Consider the following 27,938-nt stretch of genomic DNA (forward strand, 5'->3'; position numbering starts at 1 on the left):
TAGAAACCCTCACTATGCTAACGGTTTATGAAGCACAGCCAAGCTGCTCTTTTTCAAGAAGCCTGGAAAAGAAGTATCTCAGTTTTCATTTGGGCATATGCTTTATTATGTATGCATCCAGGCACATAGGGAAACTGTCTTCTCTTTTCTTAATTCTGGCATTATTTTTGCTCAGTCTCCTGACCTCCTGGATGTTTTCCAAGTGAGTAATACAGCACCTTGGGAGGAGCTATGGCTAAAACACATGGTAAATTAGTTTCATCTCACACTACTCAGTTGGACCCACTGGTAGAAGATGCCTGGGCTGCTAGTTGAGGACTGTGAGATGGGTTGAAGGTGTGAGGTGAGAGCACCAAGGATGAATGGCAGTGTCTGCTGTGAGCACAGGATGGGACCAGATAGGTGAGGCAGATGACAGTGTCCTTTTTTGCTGTCTCTGGTCTGGACGAATTACTTATGGTAGCTCTTGTGCAAGGGAACTGCTGTTGAGAGTCTAGAATGAAAACTTCACAGGATATACTTGTTGAAAAGGACCACAAGGCAGGGCGTGGTGGCTCATGCCTGTAATCCCAGCACCTTGGGAGGCCGCAGAGAGGATATCACCTGAGGCCAAGAGTTCAAGAGCAGCCTGGTCACATAGTGAGGCCCCATATCTACAAAAAATAAAAAAAGTTAGCTAGGCATGGTGGCCATATCTACAAAAAATAAAAAAAGACCTGTAGTCTCAGCTGTTTGGTAGGCTGAGGTGGGAGGCTTGCTTGAGCTCAGAAGTAATAGCTTGAGGCTTAATCCCAGAGGATTGTTTGAGGCTGCAGTGAGCTGAGATTGTGCCACTCCAGCCTGGGTGACAGAGCAAGACCTTGTCAAAAAAAAAAAAGAAAGAAAGAAAGAAAGAAAAGGGATGAGGGGACCACAAAGGACATCACGTACGCAGTATAACTTTACTACACAGTGTTATCACTTTAAGGACAGTGAATATTTAATATTATATACAATATACAATATATAAAATGTACCATCTTAACCATTTCTATGTGTATAATTCAGTGACATGAGTGTATTCACATTGTTGTACCACCATACCCATCCATCCACAGAACTCTTCATCTTGCAAAACTAAAACTCTATCTGTTAAACAAATTCTATTTTTGCTGTATGGATATTTATTTTTAATAAAAGAAACTAATAATTATAGGAAATTTAGAATATTCAAGGAAATAAAAAAGAAGAAAAACCTCACTCAGAGTGGGACCATTAATACCATTAATGTGTTGATGAATGTTTCACTTGATCATCAAGGCTGTGACCTCATTTTTCTTTGACTTTTTGAGGTCTGCTCCCAGGCAGTAACTGGTACCCACTCATTCATACAGGCTAAAAACTTTACTATGATACTCCTTCCAAACCCATTGTAATTATTTTTCAGGAGACAGATTCCTTTTTTACTTTAAGCTAAAGGAATAAAGATCTAGTTATGGATGTTCAACATCATTTACTCAACAGTCATCACTAAACAGACATTTGTTGAGTGTCTATCATGTGTTGGGTAGCATTGTATGCAATATATTTAATAGATATAGGATTGAACAAAATAGATGAAAACCCTACCCATCAGGGAACTGAAATTCTCATACAGAGAGTGATATTAGTGACATTTACTAACCTGTAAATATATGCCTGCCTATCTATAATATGAAGTCCTCTAAAGAAAAATTTAAAAAGTAATGAGGACCAGGAACAGTGGCTCACATCTCAAATCCCAACACTTTAGGAGGCTGAGAAAGGAGGACTGCTTGAGGTCATAAGTTCAAGATCAGAATCTCTACAAAAAGATTCAAAAAGAAAAAATAGAGGAGGAGGAGGAAGAGGAGGAGGAGGGGAAGAGGAAGAATAAGAGGAAGGAGAAGAAGAAGGAGGAGGAGGAGAAGAAGAAAGCAGGGAGGATAGGGAGTGCTGGTTGGGAGCTCTGAACATTTTTGGTTGTGTGATCAGGGAAGGACCTTCTAGAAGGTGACATCAGAAGTGTACATGTACCTGGGGGTGGGGGATGAGGGCAGAATTTGAGGGCAGAGACCGTGAAATAACATTTGAATCATCCTCTCCTGGGCCTAAAGCAACACAAGCTCTCTCTTAGACCCCTGAATTTTTCTGAGTTTATATTTCAGATGAATGTGAAAAACATTTTTAAAAACATTCCTATATTGCCACAAAACCTCCAGATAAAGCTGCAGGTGTATAGCTGATGAGAGATGGACTTACTTAAAGCTCCTGCTCTGTCCTCGGAGGAGCTGAATCACGGGCAGTTACAGATTCCTCCCGGACCCCCAAACAGTGTGCAAGTTACAAATTAATAAATAGTGAGAAAAAATGGAGTTTTCCCCAATGTTTCCCAGTAGATCCCAGAAAAGTTGAAATTTGATCCAAATAGGATCTCTTACTCCCCACAGATTTCAAGTTTTTCTATAGTCAGTTCAAAATTGGAAGCAACCAGGATCCAGCACATAAGGCCATTTCCTCTTCAAAGCCCTTGAGATCAGACTGTTCTGGGAAGGTCTCGTTGGAACCTTTGGAATGAAGACATGTTTAAAACCATGAGCTCATGCTGTCCATGGATGGTGAGACTTTGTTAGCGGGACCATTATATTATTAAAAAGCCACCACCCACCATCCCCAGACATGAGATTTTTCAAAAGAAAATCATTCATACAGCATCATTGTGATTTGCAGCAAAACAGTTTGTTATGATTATTAAGCTGAAAATTATAGAAGAGGGTATATACATACTTTACCTGTAGAGTCATGCATATAGTTTTATTTGCTCTTCACAATACCCATGGGAGGAAGGCAGGACAGGTGTTATAATTTCCATTTTTCAGCTGCAAAACCTGAGACCCCCAAAATTTGGTGACTTGCGTAAGGTCTCACATCAGGGTACAATTCTGCATCTCTTGATTGCTTGACCAGATTCCTTTTGGTCATGCCTTACATTTGACCCAAGTGTCCCAAATCAACAAAATACCTTAAGCCTTTCTAATTGTGATTTTTCTTCCCAGTAGAAAAAATAACTGTATTTGAACCTTGCCAAAGTTGGCATTTTCTTCCAAGTAGTTCTTGGGCTGATTTTGGCAACTCTTGGGGCTGAGATGGACTCACAACATCACTGCCTGTAATTGATGTAAGTGAATAAAATGGACTCATTTTAAGTCTTGCAGAGGCTTTAGTCTGGATTAAGTAGCTAAAATTTCCAGGAAGCAAGGTTAGTTCTTTTTATCCCTCCCAGGACTGGACACTAGCTTTTGTCTGGATTAGGTCATTTCTATTAAGAGCTGGCACCCAATTCTGGTTGGCACGGTCCCTCCATTTGTACTTGATGTATGTAACCATGCTGCTTTAGCTGTGGGGTTTCAAACAACGCAAATTTACCATCTTACAGTTCTGGAAATCAGTAGCTTGAAATGGGTCTCAGTGAGTCAAAATCAGTGTTGGCAGGGCTGTGTTTCTTCTGCAGGCTCTTGGGAGTTTCCAAGGTGACACTCTTGGGAGTTAGTTTCCCAGCTTTTCCAGCTTCTGGAGGTCACTTGCCCCATTTCTCCATCTTCCAAGCCAGCCTTTCTCATACTGCCATCTCTCTGGTTCTTTCTGTTGTGCCTCTGTCTTCCAGTTATAATCTTTTTGATTAACTCAGGCCCACCTTGATAATCCCTATCTGAAGGTAAAGATTATCCTTACCTTCAGATAATCCTTATCTGAAGGTCAGCTGATTAGCAACCTTAATTTCATCTGCAACCTTAATTCCCCTTTACCATGTAATCTAACATATTCACAGGTTCTGGGAATTAGGGCATGGACATTTTTGAGGGGGCTGTTATTCTGCCTACCAAGCATACCTTGTCTTATTTTCTTTCATTTAACAATGTGCATTTTGATATGTAACAATATGAGTAGTTTCTTATCATGCCACTACATGTTCCTGAACATGGTAATAAGTGGGATTCTATTTTTCCATAAAGGATATTTGAACCAAATAAATTATAGCTAAAACCCACAACTACTATAAAAGACATGGACATTAAAAACCTTATAAATTATTTGGAATAATAAAATTAAGCTATAAGTCCTATAAAACAGTCATGAATATGTTCTGTACAATGATTACATATTATATTTCCATATATCTAAAATTTAAAAACGTGCAAAATGCAATTCTGTTGCATGATTTAAATATGATTGAAAACTAATATCCTTGCAAATCAAACATCTATAAAATAATAAGAATTTTCCTTATGATTTAAAAGGGCTTTCGAAATAGCGATTTTGATAACCCCTATGCCTCTAAAAGCTTAATAATGTTATTACTTCTCTGTAGCTAGCAGAGGTATTAAAAAATCACCCCCTTGGCTTTAGAGTTATGGGTTTCAAAAATTATTTCCTCGTCTGGTCTTCCTCTTTTGCCGTGAATAAAGTAAACATGTGAATGACTGAATAAAGGCAGTACAGTTGGAACCAGAGACCAGGAGCAACATCAGTAAACAGCACAGCCCGCTTCCATAGCATGGAGACCTCCTGAATGGCCTCTTGCCCAGCACAGCAGTCCTGTTGGCTGTTCTTTATCAACTAACTTCGGCCTGAATGGTTGCCTCCCCAGGGCATTTTTTTTAACAGCTTTAAAAATTTTTTAGAAAAAATATGTGCCAGTTCTAACTCTGTTGGTTTATCTACTGATTATGATCATCTCTCACCCTGTACTGTTGCCTATTGGTGAGTTTATTTCATGCAATTTCCAATTTCCTACTTTACAGATTTGAAAGACATGTTTGTTCATTTCTTCCCTTTATTTTCCTTGCTCTTGTTCCATCTTTTCCTGTCTCACCTTTCCCACTTCTTCTGTTATTTTTTCCCCATCTCTTCTTTTTCTGGTGTAGTTTCCTTCTTTCTTCCTCCCTATCATCTTCTCTCCCTCCTCTTCCCTGCCTTTAGCCGCTTTACCTGGGGACCTCTAATTAGCAATGTAATTGCACAAACTCTTGACTGGCTCTTAGGAACAGAATGTATTTTTTAAAACTTCAATTAAAATCATGCTTCCCAAATGAACAGATATCCCTAAAACATCCAAGCTATTTGTATATATTATTTAGTATCCTTAAAAAAATTCTTTTTAGTTAAAACATGTTACCATTGAAACCATTGCATTTAGAAAAGTATAATAAAACATTGTAATACATTCTATATGGCTACAAAAAATAACACAGCTAATATAGAGATTGGATAAATACAGAAAGGCACAAAGAGGAAAATAAAAATTAATTGTAATCTAATTATACAAAGAAAAGCAGTAGCAAATGCTTTGAAAATAACTTTATTTTTAGTATAAAAGAAATATATATCTGATGTGGCAAGTTCAGAATTTTTACTGAAAGCATAGAAGAGAGAAGGACCGTTATCCAACCATTCAGGAATGACTGTGATTATATTAAAACATATGTATTTCTTTCCTGTATTTCCTATATATTTCTACAAAGTTGGAATCATGTTGAACATACAATTTTCTTTCATTTAAGTTTATATAATGAATAGTTTTCCATGTCATTAAAAATATAACACATTTTTTATTTGCTGCATGACATCCCATTGTGTAGATGTGCAATTTTTTTGCCAGGCAATTATTATTGGCCATTAGTTTGTTTCCTAGTATTCATCATTATCAATAATGCAGTGGTGGATATGTATCTTTGTGCACAAGCTGACTTCCTTATTTTGGATCAGTTCTTTCAGAGATTTTACAGATGGAGTGTTGGGATGAAAAGTATGTATTTCTGAGGCTCTTAATGCATATTGTTCTGAAAGGCAGATGCAGTCCTCACTTTCCCACAGTGTCTGTTTGACCACGATATGATGACATTGCCAGATTGATAGAGTAATTGCACAATTTTACTATGGGATAATTTTAAATTTCCATTTCCAACTTTGATTGGGATCAACTTTCTGTAAATTTTAATACTAATTTAAAAAGAATGAGTTCTTTGTACCTTTTTTTAAAAGTACACTTTTAAAATTTTAGACTGCTTTTAAAATTACAGAAAAGCTGTAAAGATAGTATGGAGAGAGCCTTTGTGTACCTGACATCCAGTTTCCCCTGCTGTTAACATCTTATGATATTAAATTATATTTGTCAGAAAAGCTGTAAAGATAGTATGGAGAGAGCCTTTGTGTACCTGACATCCAGTTCCCCTGCTGTTAACACCTTATGATATTAAATTATATTTGTCAAAACTAAGGAACCAACATTGGTACGTTACTAGTAACTCAGTTATACACTTTATTTAGGGTTCACTAGTTTTCCCCTATTGTCATTTTTTTCTGTTCTAGGAATATCCAGGCCACCACATTACAATTAATTGTCATGTCTCCTTAGCTTGATGTATTGGTCAGATTTTTTGTAGAATGCTCCTAAATTTGATTTGTCCAATGTTTTTCTCATGGTTAGACTGGGGTTATGGGTTTTGGAGAAGAACACAGCAGAGATAAAATGCCACTCTGGTCATGTCATATCAAGGGCACATGTATCAGTAAGACTTGATGCTAACCTTGATCACGTGGTTGAAGTAGTGCCTGCCATGTTTCCTCACTGTAAAGTAACTTTTTTCCTTCTCTTTTAATACTCTGCTCTTTGAAACCAAGTCACTAAACACAGGGGGCAGTTAAGTTCCACCTCCTGGAGGGAAGATTAAACTATTTGGAAATCTTCTGTACAGGAAGACGTTTGTAGATATCTTCAGATGTAGACTTAGGGCTTACAGACTTAAGAAGTATAGGCAGAACAACTGAAGATTTACCTGATTGTAACGACCTACGGCTAAAAAAAAGTGGTGTTTCCTGTTATATCTAAATTTAAATCAAGGATACTCAAGACAGTGAGCACTTAATCACATCATCTGAAAGAGATTCAAAGTATTGTACTTTAATCTTATGAAATTAAGTGTGTCACATAGAGATAACCAGTGACAAATTTTTAAATAACTTTTTTTTTGTTTGTAAAAAATTTAGAAATTGTAGAAAAAAGCATAAGAGGCAAGAGCCATTATCTTTATTTTTTTTCTGTGGTCAGAGATTATTGGTTATACCTTTGTGCTCTGCTTAAGAATGCTCTTCATTAGCGATTTGGGGGTCATGATTTAAGTGTCAGACAGGCTGTCATTTGCTTCCAGCAAGTTCATCTCCAAGAACATAGCCTTGATCAGGGTTAAGGTTACTGAAAAATGGAGGGTACATTTTACTTTTAAGAAATATTCTGCTTTTTAATGTGCTTGGAGTAAGTATGAAATTATTTTTTAAAAAATTGTATCCAGATGCAAAATGTTAAGCTTGATTAGATTTTGGATTACAAACAAAGACAGAACCAATGCAAAACTAAGATGTTTTGGGGACAATTTGAGAAATTCAAACATGGAATGAAAATAAGGTTATTTTAATTGTGGCATATTTACTAATTCTCTCAGGTGAAATAACAGAACTGTGGTTATACAGGAGAATGTCTGCTCCTTAAGACTTGCCTGATGAAGTATTTAGGGCTAAATTGCCATGATGTCTGCAATTACCTTCAAATGGTTGAGCATATATATTAGAAATCAAAGGTGGCAAAATACTTGTTGAATCTAAGGGTGGGCATATATGTGTCTATTTTAAAATTTTCTGTACTTTAAAAATTTTGCAAAATAAAACATTGGGAAAAGAAAAAAGATCATTCACATATATACTTTAAATCAACATTTCCCCTGTAATTTAACACCCAGGACTTCCTGCCTAGCTTGCAGAGAGACTGGGACTGTTTGTAGTGGGTTGGTTTTGGTGTGTTATGTTCATATGCAGAATAGCGCTGCTTTAAACTGTTTGTAGGCATCTTGGATGCTGAGAGAATGGTAAGAATCGGGGGTGCAAGTGGGGGTGGGAGTTGAACTCTAATGAAGATGCCTGGTCAATTTGGGCCTTGTTTAAGAAAAAAAAAATCATCAAATTTTAGAAAGCACTTAGCCATTCTGTCTTCAATGTTGTCACTATATATTTTTCCCAATTTTAAAGCTCATTTCCCAGACCCCACCCCATCTACCATGGAGAAAGTAGATCTTTTGGTTAAGGCCTAGCAAAAGAAGTAAGTTAGACTGAAGTTTTGCCTTACTAATCTCTTCCCCGAAGAATTTAATTCTTATGAAGGAAAAAGTTATTCTTTTTCCACTATGTTATTTTTCCAAAGCTGATGGCATTGGAGTGCTGGACTCTCAATGTTCAGTTCTGGTGTTATTTCAAGAGGAATATTGACAAGCTACAGTATGTTTCAGGGAGAATGACCAGACTGCTGAAGAATTAGCACAATGGGAAATGTCAAATGGTTGAAAGGAATGGAAGCATTTAACATGAGAAGAGACATCTTAGTGGCACATGATAAATGTCATCCAATCTAAGGATATATTATGTATAAAAGATATTAGACATATTCAGGTATAGTTCCAGAAGGCAGAACTAAGATGATGAACAGAAATTATAAGGACTCAGATTTTTCATCATGCCATAAAGGGAAGAGATTTCTAATAATTAAAGTAGGTTAGCAATCATAGATGACTTGAGAAATAGTCTCTCCTCGCTGGAAATGCATTTGTATGTGTAGACGAGCGTGTTTGAGGAGGCAGTTCCAGTATCAGCTGAAAACAGAGCCCTTGCAGAGTCTTACAGTGCTAGGATTATCTGGTTTTATAGAAGAAGCCAGTATTGTTTCTTAATGAATGCTCTGTGTGGCACTACAGCCCTGTAGGTGCTTCCTCTTATTTCTTTTGTTCTTAACAGCTGTATCAAGTATGCATTCCCTGTTTCCCTATGAAAAGTCTGAGACTCAGCCATCAATCCATTTGACCAAGGTCACACAGAATCAGTGTAAGAACTCAGATCCACATTAACTGTAAAGCCCAAGCTCTCCATTCCATATCAGTAGTTTTGAATCTGGAACCAGAATTTAAAATAAATGAAATAGAGTGGCACAGAATGGAATATATCAGAATGCCTCCCACATAGGAAAAGGTGGAAACATTGTTTCCTACAACATTTGTTTGCATGTGAACTGGTTGTGACATGAAATGTACTTTATACTGTGGGTCACGGCCAGTGCCCTAATGTCATGGACCTTTGGCCTCCTGGACTTGCCTGAATGGGACTACTTTGGTGATCCATTTCCATGACCACCCCCTAGGGTGTATTAGTTTCCTAGGGCTGCTTTCACAAATCACCACAAAGTGACATAAAACAACACACATTTATTCTTTTCCAATCCTGGGGATCAGAAGTCAAAAATCAAATGTTGCCATGGCTACCTTCCTTTAGTAGAGTCCAGGGGAGAATCTGTTTTCTTGCCTTTTTCATTTTCTAGAGGTCACCTTGGCTCCTGGCTCCTTCATCACATCACTCCAGCCTCTTGCCCCTGTCACTTCATCTCCTACTTGTGCAGATCCTCTTGCCTTCCTCTTATAAGGGCCCTTCTGATTACATAGGTCAACCCTGATGGTGCAGGACAGTTTCCCCGTCTCAAGATTTTTAATGTAATCACATCTGCAAACTCCCTTCTGCTAAGTAAAGTAAGATATTGGCAGGTTCCAGGGATTAGGACGTGGACAGCTTTGGGGGACTATATTCAGCCTACCACACCAGGCTTGCTTTACAAATTCTGAATGCTCAAACTTAAACAGTCCCCTTTCTGACCACCACTTCCTCTGCATTTGCCTTCTTTGTCATTTCCCTTGACTTGCTTTTTACAATCTCAGCTAAGCCTTCAACCTGGCTGCATAAAAGATCAGCTCCTTCTCCCATTCCTCAGAGCAGTTTCCCAAATGCCCATCTACTTGCCTTAAGCAGATGATCTTACCTCCTACTTAAAGAGAAAAAGAGGTTCCTGGTGTGTATTGCTTCAGCTCCCATCCTCTTTTCTCCCTGTGCTATCCTGGAAGGAGAACACAGCACTGCTAGTCACTCTGAAGTACCAGAGAACAATGAATAGTTTACTGAAGATGTCATAGGTAAAAATGGTAAAGGAGATTATGTTGTACATTTCCTATCATGCTCCAGGGAAGAATCCCCATTTTCTTCCTGCAAATCTTTCACTTTGGCCACCAGCTGCTGTATCTCCCTCCATGGATCTTTTCCCTTCTGGCCTTGTCATCTCCAGGTCACCCCTTTCTCTGTACGTGGGTTATTTCCAGGCCTCCTAACTTTTTTCTTCTTTCTTTCTTTCCTTTATTTATTTATTTATTTTTATTTTTTTTGAGGTGGAGTCTCACTATGCTGCCCAGGCTGGAGTGCAGTGGCACAATCTCGGCTCACTGCAACCCCCGCCTCCCGGGTTCACACCATTCTCCTGCCTCAGCCTCCCGAGTAGCTGGGACTGCAGGCGCCCGCCACCACGCCCGGCTAACTTTTTGTATTTTTAGTAGAGACGGGGTTTCACCGCGTTAGCCAGGATGGTCTCGATCTCCTGACCTCGTGATCCACCCGCCTCGGCCTCCCAAAGTGCTGCGATTACATGCGTGAGCCACTGCGCCCAGCCTCTTTTATTTTTTTATTTTTATTATTTTTTTGAGATGGCATCTTTATCACTCTGTCACCCAGGCTGGAGTGCAGTGGCACGATCTTGGCTCACTACAACCTCCGTTTCCCGGGTTCAAGCGATTCTCCTGTCTCAGCCTTCTGAGTAGCTGGGACTACAGGCGCATGCCACGACACCTGACTAATGTTGTATTTTTAGTAGAAATGGGGTTTCACCATATTGGTCAGGCTGGTCTCAAACTCGTGACCTCAGGTGATCCACCCGCCTGTGCCTCCCAAAGTGCTGTGATTATAGGCGTGAGCCACCATGCCCGGCCCCCTTGTTTCTTAAACATGATTATTTTAGACTTTCTCAGCTCCTCTCCACCACCACTTTAATGTTGTCTTCAAGGATGTGAAAGCCTATTAGCCTAAGTAGGAAGATTTTTATTGCCCCCAGCCAAAAAATACTACAGTTACTCAGACCTATTCTCCTTATAGGGTAGTGGGGGATTACATATAACTAAAATGAATTTATTTTGCTATAATTATGACATTAGTGGGCCGTAGAAAATGGAGACAGCGGGTGTGGGTATATTCTGTAAAGAAAGACCCTGTGGGAAGGCAAATCTTTCTTTGTCTTTTTGTTTTAGAGACATGATGCAGATATAAATATTCATTAATGTCCTCATTTATGTCTCTAACATCTCACTTGACCTCCTCTTCATTTTGCTACCCTTTCTCTGCTGTGACTCTTGGTGAAATCAACACTACCAAATTCCTCCTGGTTAGCCTATGTCCATCACTAAGCCATCAGAGATGGCATTCCCCTCTGCCACAAATCATTGTGAAACATCCCTGGAATGCTGTGTGTGAGGCCTTCACAGTAAGGAGGATGGTCACCGTGTGGCCACAGCAACAGCCTTGCCTGGCTGCCCCTCCTTCCAGGGTGGGAGCACTCCCTCATCAGGGATCCTTACCTATCAGGGTGGGAGAAGAAGGCCTAGGGCCATGTTCTTCCAGCCTCAGAAAGGCTTTATGTCCTCCGGTGAAGGATGGTTTCTGGTTTGAAAATGGTGAGCTACTGGGGTATCATGAAAAAGAAGTGCTGTATCAAGGCTAAATCCGCCATAATGGCTTTTTGCTTCCCACGGGGAAAGTGCTTTCACTACTGGAAGCAGGTTCTCTCCCATTGTTCTCCCTAGTAACATGTTTCCTGGGCTCCCGATGTACTAGCAATTTTTCCTCTTCCTTTTAGTTGGACATTTTATTTTTTGGTGAGACATGGCAAATGTGGGTTTATGGATTGCTGCTTAGAAGCGCATACGCACACACACACACACACACACACACACACACACACACACACACAGCAAAGACAAAGAAATTATGAGAAGCAGAAAACTTTTCTGATAGAAGATTTTTGGGTGCAAGATAGGTAGTAAAAAATGACCAGAAAACTCTGGCATTCCTCTTTTTGCTCAGGGCTTCAAAGAGCTGTATTTTCAGGTGGTGTCATTTATGGGGCTCCCACCCTTGTCCCTGAGAACAGTGTTAGAGAGAAGTTCTGATGAGCTTTTTAGATGCTACAGTGTCTCTTAGTTGATGCTCCTGGATTTCGTTGGTTTATCCAGAAATGCATGGTTTGAGATGTAATGAAAATTCCTTTCCTAATTTTCTTCAGCATGTATGTCAGGCCAGCTTTTTCCTTTTCCTAATTTTCTTCAGCATATATGTCAGCCCAGCTTCTTTCAGAATGCCCATTTTCTTCTTGACATGAAATAATTTCACATTTATTTTACATTTCAAATGCAAAATATTTATTCAGCTAAAGTATCTGCCTACTGGAATGTTTTTCAGATCTTTTTTTTTTTTTTGGCATCTTTTTATCGTCCTAGTCTGCCAAGCTATTATAGACATTGTGAACCTTGAATTCAGGGGAATAGTCTTTACAAACTGCAATCAACAATTGTCATAGTTAGAACTTCTTTTGATGATGAAGGTTAACTAAGTGTTAATTGGGGCCATTACTAGTACTTCTCTATATCCTTAATACTATGCCATTTGGGGGTTGGGGGTGGGAGGTGAAAACAATTAAGCACCACATGATGGAAGAATGCAGTGCTTTCCAAAGGGTGGTACATGGATTATCTATAACAGAAACCTCAGGATGCTTGCTACAGTGCAGATTCCTGGGTCTCACGCTAGATTTGCTGAATCTCTGTGCTGGGCTCCTGGGCATATGCATTTTTAACAAGCTCTCCATATGATTCTTTTGCACATTAAAATTGGAGAACCTCTGGACTAGTGGGTCACCTGACGCCTTATTCTCTTTGGTGGTTGCATTTTTTATTTCTAAAAATCCACTTTATTGGACTGAATGGCTGTCTATCAATGACTTACTCTTCCTTCTGTAGGAACAATAGTTTGTGAATCTGTGGGAGCAGCTCTTGGGAATTAAAATGAAATAAATGCACTCAGTTCCAAGTGCTATCAAGTGAGAAACAAAGATAATTAACTAAAATGCAACTTTTCTAGTCTTATGTGAGGAGAGGGTTTTCTTCTAAAACCAAAAACTGAGTATTTCCAGAATAAACAACTATGTTAACCATACTTCAGGATAAGGAAATGACTGATTTAGTCACGGAAGAGTTGAGATGCTGTCCATCAACATGACATCCACAGAGACAGCAGATTGACTGAAGGTTGGCACTGTTTGGGGTCATTTTCATGAATTACCTTATTTAGTTCTTGTCAGCAAAAACCATTTTGTCATGGTCATTTTACAGATGAGGAAACTAAGGCTCAGAGAAACAAAATTACTTGTGCAAAGCAAAAACTGCTTGTTAATGCTGGAATTGGGTGCTGAACTTAGCCTGTCTCTGAAGTCTGGCTTCTTTTACTAGAGAAAAACAGACTATGCTATAGAATCTGCTTCCAGCAGGAAATACAGGAGGCCAGGACCTGGCGTCCATGGTTGATTTAGAGACTTGGAAATGAAGTCTGTTGAAGGTTTCAGCTCTAATTCCTTTGAAGAAATCTCCGTTTGGGAGTTTGCTTGATTCTGCCCAAGAGATGCCCTAAGAACCAATTACTCAGGCCAAGAAGATGCCTGGGATGTGCTGGAGGCTTGATTAGAAGCCTCGGCCATGGCTTCCAGCTCTAAGACTCTATCAAAAAGGAAAAAAGAGAAATTGATTAATTCTGTCCCTGCTCAGATTTTTCTAGACTCAGTCACCACTGGTTCTACTTCGGTTAGTGGGGTATCATCTGATCTGTTTTGTGTTAACTAAGGGCAGGCCTCTCCCTAGAGAAGAATTTTCCTCCCCTCCCTGCTTGTTGGTGAGACACGCAAACTTTGCAGTTGTGAGAAAGTTACTTCTGTGGCCATGAGGAGAGAGAGAGTTGGAACTGACATATATAGTGCCTTCTCCTTATCCCACCAGTATCTGAATCTGGACTGTGAGTTGGGTATGTTGGAGTGTGTCCCACCTCCTGGCTGTATCACCTGAGTCTGACAAACCCCCATGACAACTACTAATGAGCAATTCCGTCTTGCTTCCTTCTCTCTACCCTTCTGCCATCAGATACTGCCTACCCCGTCCATTGGTTCACACCTTCCTCCTTCTGCTCAGAATTTTAGTGACACTGACATCTGGAAATTTTAGTTTTACTTTTGTGGGAGCCCTTTACCCCCTTGCGCAAATCCACATCCTCTCTCTCCAGCCCTCAGACAAGCCCACTGCCGTTGTTTTTCTGAGAACAACTTACTCCATTGCCTGCCTGCCATCAACTTCACTTCATACTTCTGCTGAAGGAGTCCTGCTTTTGTTCATTATGCCGAGAGGCTGAATGTCAGAGTGTGGCCCCTTCTTGCAGCCTAGCGATGGCTCAGGATCACTGCCACCCTGACATTCCTCCCATCTGTCTGGGTGGGCAGCACCTTTCTGCCTATTTGAGTTTCACCAGTATGACGGGGTAGCTTTTAAAAAATGCCTCTGTCCATTCCTACAGAAACCCTTAACTTGTGGCCCAGGCATCCCTTAGACTATCATAGCAGCTAATATCGTAGTAGCATATTAGCATAATAGCTAATAGCCCAATATGCTTATCGGGCACTTACTATGTATGGATACTCATCCTAGCACTTTACACTGACTCGTTTAATACACATGACATCCTTTAATGAGTTAATAAATTACTATCAGTATTCATATTTATCAGATGAGGAAACTGAGGCGTAGGCTTCAGTTACTTGCAGCAAAGAGATGAGTCAAGCAGATGGACTCTAGAGTACCTGCTTTTAAAGCACCACTTTATACTGTGTTTGCGGTAGACGATGCTATGATGAAATAAGCAACTGTGCATTTATTGAGCACCTACCATATGTCAAGACCTCTGCTAGGCATTTTACGTATAGTGTCTCTGATAGTCATAACCCTGCAAGTTAAAACTGATTTTGCCCCATCTTACAGATGAGACAACTGGGGCTCAATGTGTTAAGCAATGGGACCAAGATCACACAGCTCATGCTGTTTCTATTCAACCATATCATACATTTTTGATCCTATATTCTTTTAGAACCCATTTTGTCCATTTTCTAACAAAGGGATTATTTTTTCCCACCGCTTGGATTCTTGAGCTGCCAGCCAGTGGATGTGGTCTTGTGTATATTAGGGTTGTATTAGGCTCCTTCAAAAAGCATCTGAGAGGGATGAGGGACATGTAGGTTGATATTTCAGGGCTCTCAGCATACAACTTCCTCTAGAAGTGGAACCCAGCTTCCAATTCTGCATGATCACAGCCCCCGTCCGTGGTTCCTGCTAGATCAAACATCTGTTCCCGTTCCATTCTGTCCTCTGGACAGTGGCAGCTCCCTCACATAGCCCTTATCCTGTTACATTTATTCCCAATGATTCATTTTAATTTTGGAGAATGTTGCATTTTTTATATCCAGGTGTTTCTATTGATTCTCTGAAGCCTGTGTGCAGTGCATGGGTGTTCCCAATCTGGCTCCTGATGTATTTGCTTATGAAAACCAAACCATTATAGTGAAGTAGGTCACATTTTTGCAGTTCATTTTCTTTTAAGGCAAGTGCTTAAATTGGCCCTGATGACAGCTGTCATCACTATAGGTGAATATACTTATGATTATGAATCTCTCTCTTTCCTTACTTGGCCAATCTTTACAAATAAGCTGTCCAATATTGGAGCCACTAACTGCCAGTGGCTGCTTAAATTTAAGCTAATTAAATTTAAATAAAATTTAAAATTCAGCTTCTCTGTTGCATTGGCTATATCTCAAGTGCTCAACAGCTGCATGGGGTTAGTGGCTCCCAAATTGAACAGTGCAGATACAGAACGTCTTCGTCACCACAGGAAGTTCTGTTGGACAGCACTGTTTTAGGGCAGAGGGACCAGCTCTGTTGTGTTGCTGTATCCCTAATACCTGCTTGGGACATGGTAACTATCAGGCGGATACACCAATGTCTTCCTGGCTTCAGTCCATATTTCCTGAAACCACATGAGTTACTAGGGCTGCCCAGACTCATATGCAAAATCTTCATGAATTGATGACATCACTGGTCACTCTCTTCATTGGCTTCATGGAGGCCACTTAGGCATCACAGCAGAGGGTAGGGTGTGCTGGGTGAAATCTTCCCAGTGGTCCTACTCCCACCTCTCTTTATTCTGAGGCTTCTATAATCTCTTGACTTATACTTTCTGCTGACTTATTATTTTGGCTGTGTATTACATGAGAAAAAAACTGTCTCTTGCAAACCAGCAACAAGAAATAATAATTTGGAGAGCCTCTCATGGCTTTAGGACTGTGCCAAGTGTTCTGGAGTCTGTGGAAGTTCAATCTTGGCTTTGCCGCCTAAAAGCAGCCACTCTCAGTGGCCTCCGAAACACAGTGCTGGAATCCATAGCACCCATGGAAGTGCCGCTCCAGTGAGGGCTGTGTTCTGTGGGGAAGGGCTCTGTGACACAGGACTTCAGGTCTGGGCTCTAGGCCCAGTGCCACCAGAGGCCATGGGTTTGCCTCTTGAGTTGTGTGAACACTAAGTCCTTTTCAGCATAAAATTACCCTGGGCTTTGCTGTTCCCTTCCCTACTTGTTAATGAACATCAGCCTTGTCTTCATGGCTGGATTGTATATAAACCTTGAGGGCAGGGTCAGTACCTTTCTTAGCCCTCTCAGCACAGGGCTGACCCTATGATAGATATAGATTGATACTTTGTAAGAGGAATTTTTGGGGTGCTATTTTATCCTTTTTCCTGTCTATATGATGGGGAACAGGTGATGTCTTTTCCAGTGCTTCGTATACTATTGGGTACCTTGGGTACCTCTTTATCCCCAATTTTTTTTCTGTTCTTGATTTCAGAATGTGTTGTGTTGTCTTTGTCACTACAAGAATAAACAAATTCATCTGGTAACATCTGTGATTTTCAAATGAGTAAAAGGAATTTTCAAGGCAGGGTGATGGTTTCGGAAGCACAGTTCCATCGCACAAGTCCGGGTGCCTTCATGTGTCTTTTACACTATCATTGGCTCTTACCCTTCAGGCTTTACTTGTGGTACTCCAGAAGGCACAACAGCATGGGGTGGGTGACTCTTCAAGGTCTCTAGTCTCTGTGACTCTAGAACATTCTATTCACAAATTCCATATAAGATGCTGTCAGTTTCCCACTAACCCCAGATCACTGTCACTAATTGAAGTAAAATATCACATACATCAAGATGACTAATATGTTGATGCAAGTTGAGGGGAGGGAGGAGAGATTACAGGCAACTCTTCTCACTCTGGGACTGTTCTGAAGAGTGCAACAATCCTTCCCCATCCTTCCTCATCAAAGAGCAGTGGAGGTCAAATACCAGCTGGCTCACACCAATGCATCTCAGCCTTTGGTCTTATCCCTACCATCTGGGCTTGCCATATTTCTCCTAAAGCAATATGAAGAGTCTGATTTAATAAGCCAGGGGAAATTCACCCACTGTAACAAAATCTTTTTTATTGGTCAGCCCCTAACTCTTGAAATGAACTAGTAGCCTTTTTGTGTTTGTGCGTATATCAAATATTTTTTCCTCCAAAGAATTCAAAATAGGCTCAAAACTAACATTTTAGTGTTGGAAATCAGGATCATTGTTACCCTTGGGGGATGTTATTGATCTGGAGAAGGAACAGGGAGTCTCTCAGCTGCTGGTAATGTTCTATTTCTGCATCTAGGTGTTCTTTTTATAAAACATTTATGAGGATTTACAACTAGGATTTTGCACATCTCTCCATATGTTTATAATGCTTCAAAATAAAGTTTATTTAAAACAGTTTTTAGTAGACTTGGGAAGCATTCACAGATATTTATTTATTTATTTATTTATTTTGAGATGGAGTTTTGTTCCCTCTTGTCTCCCAGGCTGGAGTGCAATGGCACAATCTCGGCTCACTGCAACCTCTGCCTCCCAGGCTTAAGCAATTCTCCTGCCTCAGCCTCCCAAGTAGCTGGGATTACAGGCACGTGCCACCACACCTGGCTAATTTTTGTAGTTTTAGTGGAGACAGGGTTTCACCATGTTGGCCAGGCTGGTCTCGAACTCCTGACCTTGGGTGATCCACCCACCTTGGCCTCCCAAAGAGCTGGGATTACAGGCATGAGCCACCGTGCCCAGCCAGATGTTTTTAACTTAGTTAAAACAAGTAGGTGAGTTTATTTCCAAAAGAGAGTTAGCAGTATGCAGAGACTCCTGGATACTGGGTGGGAGAAGAGCAGATGACACAGGAGGTGAAGGGGCATGTTTATCTTCGAGCTTTAGCCTAGGGCTCATCCTGCCCAGGTTCTTCTGAATGCCCAGTGCAAGTCCTCACTAAATTGGATACTTTTTCCTCAATTCCATTTCTATTCTCCTTTAAAGATGTAAGAGAAGTGGGCAGGTTGCAAAGAAGACCGGAATGGAAACTATTTTCTTTGGATAAGGTACAGACCTCGTAACAGAAGAAGGTGGTTCTCTTGGGCAATTTGCTTCAGGGACAGTATGGGGCCAGCCCTTTCTTTGGAAAGCAAACCACGGGTGATTTTTTTCTAGCATGACCCTGGCTCCAGTTAGATGAGAAGAGATCAATAAACTGGACCCACCTGGGTACTAGATGTACAAAGCCCTGTGTTTATATGTTGGGAGAGAGAAGAGGTGCAGAGCTCAGCTGAGGAATTCCCCACCTCACTCTCCCTACAGCTGCTTCATCCCCTCTCCTACCTATTCCTTTCTCTGTGACAAACACACGAGATCCCGGGACCAGCAGCCTACTTGCATGTCAGCAGATCTCTGGCTTCTCCTCTAGTGGATGAGTCAGCAGCTCTCACAGGTTTCCAGGTAGCTTCTGAGAAATACTGAGGTTGAATAGGTGATTTTCCGTGTGCACCCTGGCAAGACCACTTGGTGGAGGAATGCAAATGGAGTAAGCCTTTAGGAAGATGCTGGTTTGGTTCTCAGGCTTTCTTATTCATGTTGCCCGTAAAATGGTTATTATGTCCTCAAGTGTAGCCCCATCTGTTTCTTCTGTGCCACTTGGGTCCAAAATTTGAGGCTGAGGAAATATCAATAACTCCTTCATCTTGGTGGTGTCTTTTGTAGTTTTTCTCCTTCAAGGACATCAGTATTGGGCTGATAGCAGGTACACTAAGGGCCCCTAGGTCCAATCATCTTTGAGGACTCCTGGACTTCTGCTTTGTTTCCATAGAACAAATGAGCTTTCTGACAACAGGCTCACATTTTCCTCTTGTGCCTGGTCTCTGACTCAGAGGAGAAACGGAACCAAATCTCAGTACTGCACAGAGTCTATTTCCTACTATTTTATGGCAGTTATTTGACAACTGTCTTTGGGCCTTGTCCGTTCTTCCTTCCTGTTCCAGAGATTGTCCTCAGAGACAGATACTGAAAAAAATGTCATGTTTTCTAAGCAATGTAAGCATAGAAGCAAATTATGTCAGATGTAACTGCAATTGGAGTTGGTAGTTAAAGTATTACCCCTCTGCATTTATAAAGCAGTTTGCATGGCACTTTTACAAGCTTCACCTCATTTGATTCCCCGAACAGCCCTATGAGGTAGTAGGTGTTGCCCCCTTTTACAGAAGAGGACTTTGTGCCTCAAAAAGTTTGCATGACCCATTGAAGGTCACACAGCTATTCTTATTACTCCCAGTAAAGTGCTCTATTTTTTCTATTGTGCTTATTATTAAAGACATTCTAAGGTCAGCAATCAAAATAGGAAGCTGATTGTGAAGTTTATGTTAAGATCTTGTTACATTACTGGCTACAGTGAAGCAAACATTTTGGAAAGACTCCCACTTCTAGAGCTGTCCAGTGGAGACCAGCATCCCCCTTTGTTGGAGCCCCTCTTGCCTCCTGACAATGGGGGCTCCTCAGCTTGTCTTCAGACTCATCTGCAGAGCAGGAAGCCTTGAGTTACTGATGAATAGTGAAAGGACCTTGAACCTTGAAAGCCTTTTGCAGTTTCCCTAAGCCCCCCATGTTTCCAAGTTTAGTTTTGCCATCTTAACATTTACTGAACTGCTATATTGACTCTGGAGACCCTATTACAATAAAATGACATGGAATCAGAGATCCAGAAAGAGCCTAATGGTAGGTGAGACTATGATCCAGGCCCTCTTCTAAGAGCTTTGCATACATTAACTCATTTACTCTTCATAGCAACCCTTGATTTATCCTATTTTTCAGCTGAGAAATTAAAAACTCAGCCAGTCACTTGCTCACTATTGCATGGAGGAGTTGTTTAATTTGAACCCAGTTTAATTCCCGAGTCTGAGCTCCTGCTCACTTTAATGTGATGCCCCAAGCAGTCTGTCTAGGTCAGGTCCTTTGTTTCATAGAGTTAGCATTGAGATCCTGAGAGTTAAACCCATCTTAGGAGATCATTGGCAAAGCAGTTTTCTAAGCACCTCAAATGGGCACTAAACATTTTCCTAAAAGGACAAGAGAGTTGTAGGTTATAGCACTTCTAGACCTGACCTCTAAAAGGAGTTACTCATTGGCCAGTGTTCTGTAGCATATCACTGATTTTCATATCTGTGAAATGAGAATATTCCCCTTTCCCTAGAAACTGACAGAGGGCTTTCTGCCGTAGGCCCCTGAAACTCAGTCTCAGATCAAGGACTTTGCATTACGTTTCTTTGTTTTCTTGAGTGAAGAGTGCCATTAAACACTTCCAGCCACACAGTTGTGTGAACATGTGGCTGGGCTACCCCCATGCAGGTAAATGTTCTAAAAGTTGTCAGTGGAGTGTGGGACATAGGTCCCAACTCCATAATAGAACAACTGGGAAGCACTGGGTCTTCATTTGGGATCCGTAGATATCCAGCAATGGGTTTTAGAGGAATCCGTGAACCTAAAGAATTGTAGGCTACATTTCGGACGCATGTGTATATGTGCACTTTTTTCAATAAGGTCACAAAGGGATCTGTGACTCCTAAATATTTAATAACGATGACTATAAAGATATTTCACTAAATTATTTGTATGTAACTCTTCTATGAGATCGAACAGCAGACTCTGAAAGCACTGGTCTTAGGAGTTTCAGAGATACTCATAAGCTATATAATTTTTCACTTTGTTTTTAGTATGTATATAGAATTAGTTAAAATAAACTTTCTTACTGAATGTATTTACAGACTGGATTTTTCCAACTACCACATGGAGACTTTTTCATTGAACCCGTGAAGAAGCATCCACTGGTTGAGGGAGGGTACCACCCGCACATCGTTTACAGGAGGCAGAAAGTTCCAGAAACCAAGGAGCCAACCTGTGGATTAAAGGGTATTGTGACTCACATGTCCTCCTGGGTTGAAGAATCTGTTTTGTTCTTTTGGTTGTTTTATTAAAACATGACCTATTCTTACTCAAGTCTCTTATCTCCTCTGTATTCTTTTTTTTTTTTAATATCTTCATGACATTCAAATCTCTTCTGTATTCTCTTGCCAGAAAGTGTACATTCTTTTTGCTTGTATAAACCCTTTCACTTGTCAATACTCGAGTCTCTGCATATTCTTAATGAGAAGGAAATAAAAGCATCTTTGCCACATTAATTGATGATGCTCATAAGACATTTACAATGAATTTTTTTTTAAAAAACTCTTCTGAATAGTCTACAGGAAAATAATTAAAATAAAGACGTAATGATTTTCAGTATTAGCAGTGTTATAATACATTAGTATGGAATATTACCAGACAGCTCATCACATCTGCATATGGAAGGCAGATTTAAATGTTTGATGATGCCGATAATAATGTGTGAAGAAAAACTGAAAAAAATTATCAACACATTGTCAGATGATGAATTCAGTAAAGCCTCTTTTGGCTACACAGTGTTGTGTCTGCAGTTTGCTGAGCTGCGTTCCCTGCCCTTAAGCCCCAAGAATGATCTGAATTGGTCCTCTTGGCCTTGTCCCAAATAATTTCAGGTAGTTTTCAGAAGTAAACTGATCCAAGTCATTTCCTTGCAACTCCCACATTCTTCTTAGTGTGTAGGAGATAATAAACTATGCATTAGTTTATTGGGATTGGGAATCGGGACAGTTTCTTAAATATTACATAATGTCTCCTTTCTTCAGAGAAAAAAACAATGCCAGAGGGGCTGTTAACAAAAGGAATCCCTAACATTATTTATGAGTCTTGAGGATTTGGAAACAATGGACCTCAAAGGGAAAACAGATGATGAGGCAGTGAGGGAAGGTGGATCCTGAAAAGGGCAGGAGGGACTCAGAACTGGAGCTTTGCAAATAGAATGAAAGGACAAGAGGACAAGCAACTTCTCTACAGACTTCACCCAGTCCCTATGCCAGATAGCAACTTCCCTGGGAGTTTCTTCTATCATCTTAGCAGAGCATGTAAGCAACAAGAAACTTTTGAGTCTAAAATGTTTTCTGTACACAAAAACACACAACTGCTTTAAATTGTTGACTTCAGTAAGCTACTGCAGCTTTATTCTAAATTAGATAACTTGCTGGCTAAATCCTCTAACAAGTACCAAGAAAAGGGATGGAATATATCATGTAGCTGATTTGAGTGATGAAGGTATCAGTATAGATAAGTTAGTCTTAATGTGAATATCTAGAGTTCTCTTGTTTGTCATTGATCCAGTCACCTGGATAATTGCCCAATTCCTATTACACTCCGGGTGATGGGGAACACTTTGTGATTTTATACCTTTTAAATCACTAGAACATCAATACGGTGGAGAAAGTTACTAGGACAGTGAGTGATCTTGACTGGACACTTGCTCCTGTAGGCATCCTTGCTCTGTGAAATAAGTGAGACTATTCCTTATCTACCCACCTTGAACACCTCTCTCTCATAACTCCCCTATTGAGGCAGAGTTAATTACAAATGAATTAAGAATAGCAAATATTTAGTCATGAAAACAGAAGGGATGGATAAGAAAAGAGTGGGGTTTACAACTATCATGGCCCCCTATTAGGGCATATGCAACACCACAATTATGTTTGTCATCCCATTTCATGTTGTTCTTCTAGGCCGATCTCAAGACTTTCCACTTCTAAAGAACCTTCTCTGATTAATGCCATACAATCTTTGCCTTGTGAATTTCTCCACCAGATAGAATTTCCACCAGGTGGAATTTCTCCACCTTTGTACCTTGAGGTACTAAGCAAGTATGAGAGAGTATGTGGTAGAGAAATTCACAAAAAAGACACTCTCTTACACCTGCTTAGTACCCCAGAGTGTCAGAATTGAACAGCTCTACTAGAAGAACCTTTGCGGATGCCTTATGTAGCTTCCTTCCTTCTTTCACCAAAGAGATAGTTGTGTCTCAGAGAAGGGAAAGAATTGTCAAAAGCATCAAGATAATTGGTGTCAGAATATAGCCAAGCTCACAAGTCACGGTTCTATTCTACCTGAAGCTTTATACGGCCTCCGGTTTACTTTTTAAGTCTTCCTTGAATATACACCTTGTTTCATCAATAATTCTCACAAGCCCTATTAGAATAGGTATTCCCTCCCCAGTCAGTGTGTAACAGAGGGTTCAATGCAAAGTAGGAATTCAGTAAGTCATCAAAAAGGAACTGACAAAGAGTATTTCATAGCCAAGAAGATGAAACTAGAGTATATTAGTGTCTAATATATATGTCACTCATGGAAAGAAAAAAGAAACATGCCTTTTCCAAATATTGAAGTATCAACTGTGTGTGATCATCTCTCTTCCTCAGACAATATGTGTAATGCATAGTTACTGTTTAAACAGTAGCTAGAGATCCAAGAATTGCTAATGTGCTTGTGAATATTCTTAAACTACACATGACGTTTAAAATTTTTAAATCTTGGTGTAATGAAATGTTCTTGGCCTTGCTGAACCAGGTCATTGCAGTGTTCTTATACCATATTGCCCTGCAGAGAGAACAGAATTAACTGACAGTGGTGGTGTCATTAACCAACATTAAAGTACATTTCATGCTTAGGTCAGTTGATGTTGCCAGACTGAATTACTGTGATTATATGAAAAAAAGATCACCTTTACCATATATGGAGCATTTTGCTTTTGTAACGTTCAAAGAGGAGCACTCTAGATATTGAAGAAAGATGTAATTTAAAAGTACCCTAGTGCTTCAAGAGAGAAAGGATATCAATTCATTTCTCCTAAAATCTGTCCTTTCACTCATTTTTATTTCCCACATAGAAAGGTGCCCAAATGTCACAATATGACTTAATTTCTATTTTCCAGGCCTTTAATGTGATGCTATTTTGTTTTTGATTTGCTCAATTTTAACTATATTTTCTTAAGTTGTTATGCTAGTTTTGTTTGCTTTTCTAAGGCTTATGTTTGCTAAGCCCTGCTGCAATTCTTGTTTCCTCTAAGATCGACTTTCTAGAATCTATGGTAAACAGTGGGAAAATAAAGCTTCCCTGAATTAAATCCAGGGGAAATTTCAAAACCTCATTTTATCAACGATGACAAGCTCCTTTCTCTAAGGCTTTTTGGTGAGAACATGATCCCACTGGGATTTGAGTGGTGTTAGATGGAAGTCTCTGTGGGAACTTTTGTTCCAGAAATCTGGGGAAGAAGAATTAACACTGGTCAGATCAATCAGATGAGAACAGATACTGGGTCATCTATGGCAGAAAAGGGTCCTGGCAGGTAAGGTCAGAGTCTGGGATTTCATGCATTAGAACTCTAGGCTAGAAAAACAGGGTCTGGCTCCTGGCATACATGCTTGTGTTCAAAATTTATTCATTCATTCAACAAATATCCATTAGGTATCTTCTTTGCACCAGGTTTTTCCTAGGTTCTTTGGGTAGAATTGTAAATAGAATATACCTCTTTGTCTGAAGCACTGACAGCTTGGATATAGGACATGAGTAAGTAGAGATCTAGTCCTGGCTTTATCTTTATAATATATAGTAAGACTAACAAGAGATTTGGAATCTTAATGCATGTTTTATACCTTTTGCTACTCAATATTGGGTTGCTAGGACATGTAGCTATAATTCATTCATTTTCTCTTCTGTAGTTTTTCCATCTCATGAATCTTTCACACTCGATCCAATCTCCTTTGAGTAGATCTGAACTGCTTTCAGGCTTGGACTATTTTACATTATGTTGAAAAGAACCTTCTTCTCCATATTTCCTAGTACACAGGTTCATAGATATTCCCAGTACTGGGTTCATTCCACCCAGTAGTGGAATGAAATTAGTAACCAATAAGATAAATACATCTATGACTTTAACAGATAATGCAAAATTGTTCAAGAACAGTGAACGAGAGTTCCCATTTTCCCATATTATATCTAGTACTTGGCATTCTCACTTTTACATGTAGTTAGTCTGGTGAATATGAAGTATCTCATTATGTTTAATGTTAAAGTCACACATATCCTGTTGTGATTAGGGCCCTAATCTATGGGCCCTAAATCTATGGCTTGTGGCTATAGATTCTCAATGAATAGTTGTCTCCCCTGGACCCAGAGTCAAGGCCCACTTTATTTGCTTACTTTACTTACTTTGTTTGCTTGTTTTCTGTTTTCCTTTTTCGCTTAGTCCCTAGACTGACTTTTAACCCTATGAGTCCTAATGTCTTTTTTCCCCGGAGCAAAAATAGGGAGCAGTACACATCCCAGATGAGCTACCAGTGCCATGTGCCAGTCAGGGGTTCAATCAGATAAGAACAACCAGTAGGAAATATATATTAAGAAATTCATTGCAAGAAATTGGCTCATGCAGTAGTGGGGGCTGGCTAGGCAAGTCCCAAATTCATGAGCAGGCCATCCCAAAGGGCAGGCTAGAACTCTTGGGCACAGGCTGAAACAGCTGTGCTCAAAAAAGACAACATTTCTTCTTCTGGAAAGCCTCAGCTCTGCTCTAGACCCAGTTCTGCTTTTCGACTGATTAAATCAGGCCTGCTACATTATGAAGAGTAATTTTCCTTACTAACAGCCAACTGATTATAGGCTTTAATCACATCTACAAAATGCCTTCCTAGCAACACCCAGATTAGTGTTTGATTGAATAACGGGGACTGCAGCCTAACCATGTTGACACATAAAGAACATCATCATGCTGCATCTTTTACTTTTCTCTCTGAATTGTTTTGCTTAATTTTTTTCTACTTTTGGCCTCTGAGGATTTCTTCTTTCTTTCATGTTTTACTATTGTTAGGGGCTTAATACTGGAGGATGTTTAAGAATATCTTGTCTATTGCACGAAATCAAAGCCTCAAGTAAACTTCTTATTTAAGACATTCGGAAATTGTGAGATGCTTTTTAAAAATTACATGCTCTAATATAAATAAATGTAAATGGTATAATACCATTAACACTAGCTCCTTGGAATTTATTAGCTTGTCAGATCACCAATCTGATAAATCAGAACAAAGTTATAAACTTGGGGGATATTTATAATTTTGTTCTGATTTCATGGAAATCCAGTGAGTTGAAGATTACTCCACATTGAGTTTAACATGTACTCAGTAGATGGTACTATTGGAATTGGCTAACACAAACACTTCTTGACACAACCTGCCTGAGTCTTGTCTTGAATTTCTTGATTACTTGATTGCCTTGTGAATAGAGGTGGCTTCACAGTAGTTTGTGCTTTGCTTTGCTATGAGATAGCGAACATTTTAATTGTTGCTCTATATTTGTTTTTTATTTTTTCTTCTGTTTTTTGGAGGGGTGGCATGTGCATATATGTTATTATTATTATCTGCCGTAAGAACTGGTGGGAGGATTGATAAAGTGCTTCAAGATTTTACTAACGAGAGGGATGAAAAGACTGTTGGTGAAAATTTGGGGAAATGCTTAATGCATGAATGTATAGGGAGATAAAATAATAACCCTATTAGTTTTGTTTGCTTAATAAAATTCGAGACCAAGACTTTAGGTACTCAGAGTGCCAGAGGCCTCAGCACAATTTCTCTGTAGCTCTGAGATACTCAGTTTTTTTTTAAGCCTTTTTTCATTAACCAGCCTTCATGCAAATAATCTTCTTCTTTGCATTTCCTCAGCACTGGATAGTCTTTTGGTATGTTCCTTCATCACTTCAGGTGTCTGGGTTTCCATGCCCCGATAAGGAGACGGCTCTCCAGGAAACACAACATCTGCTTGTCTTATCTCCTCCAGGATGCTCTGTGCTGAGCTCATGCTGTCACAGTGGCAGAGGCTGCAGAACTGAACTAGAACAGCCAAGAGCACTGTGGGAGGCATTCTAGGGTGGGAGGGGGCCTTTGGATCAATATGAGCAAAGGATCAGTTTCACCTGATAGATGGTTCTTTTGCAGGACAGAAAGTCTTAATACTAAATAAATGTTACTTGATGTGTTCACTATCTAAGCTCTCTGGCATTTCCCACAACTCTGCAGGGCAATGAATAAGTAGCTTTGAGTTTTCCCTTCATCATTCCTGTGCTGCCATCTGCCTTGGGTGGAGGCAGGAGGAGGCTTGTTCTGTTCTGACCCACCTTCTGGCTTCATCCTGCAAAGGCCTGAGAGAGCCTCTGAGCTTTCCACCCCTCACTCATAGAGTCATCAGAAGTTCTGATGAGAAAGTGAGATTCACTCTAAAGAAAACCCCCAAAGATCTGGGTACAGCAGCTCATGCCTGCAATGCCAGTGCTACGGGAGGCCTATATTGGAGGATCACCTGACCCCAGGAGTTCAAGACCAGCCTGGGCTACATAGCAAGACATCATCTTTACCAAAAAAAATTTTTTTAATTGGCCAGAAGTGGTGGTTCACACCTGTACTCCCAGCTACCCAGAAGGCTGAGGCAGAAGGATTGCTTGAGCTGGGAGATTGAGGCTGCAGTGAGCTATAATCATGCTGCTGCACTCCAGTCTGGGTGACAGTGAAACCCTGTCT

At 40.1% G+C, this 27,938-nt stretch overlaps 1 protein-coding gene across 2 annotated transcripts in view; it reads left to right on the top strand.

The window, feature by feature from the left end:
- ADAMTS12 (ADAM metallopeptidase with thrombospondin type 1 motif 12) overlaps positions 1-27,938 on the top strand; it is a 371,361-nt gene that overhangs the window by 121,647 nt on the left and 221,776 nt on the right. For both annotated transcript variants that reach the window (XM_016953471.3, XM_016953472.4), the window contains exon 3: positions 21,243-21,387. In XM_016953471.3, coding sequence (XP_016808960.3) covers positions 21,243-21,387 — 145 coding nt within the window. The remainder of the gene's footprint in view (positions 1-21,242; positions 21,388-27,938) is intronic.

Source organism: Pan troglodytes, chromosome 4 (genome assembly GCF_028858775.2).
Source record: "Pan troglodytes isolate AG18354 chromosome 4, NHGRI_mPanTro3-v2.0_pri, whole genome shotgun sequence".
Taxonomy (NCBI): Eukaryota; Metazoa; Chordata; class Mammalia; order Primates; family Hominidae; genus Pan; species Pan troglodytes.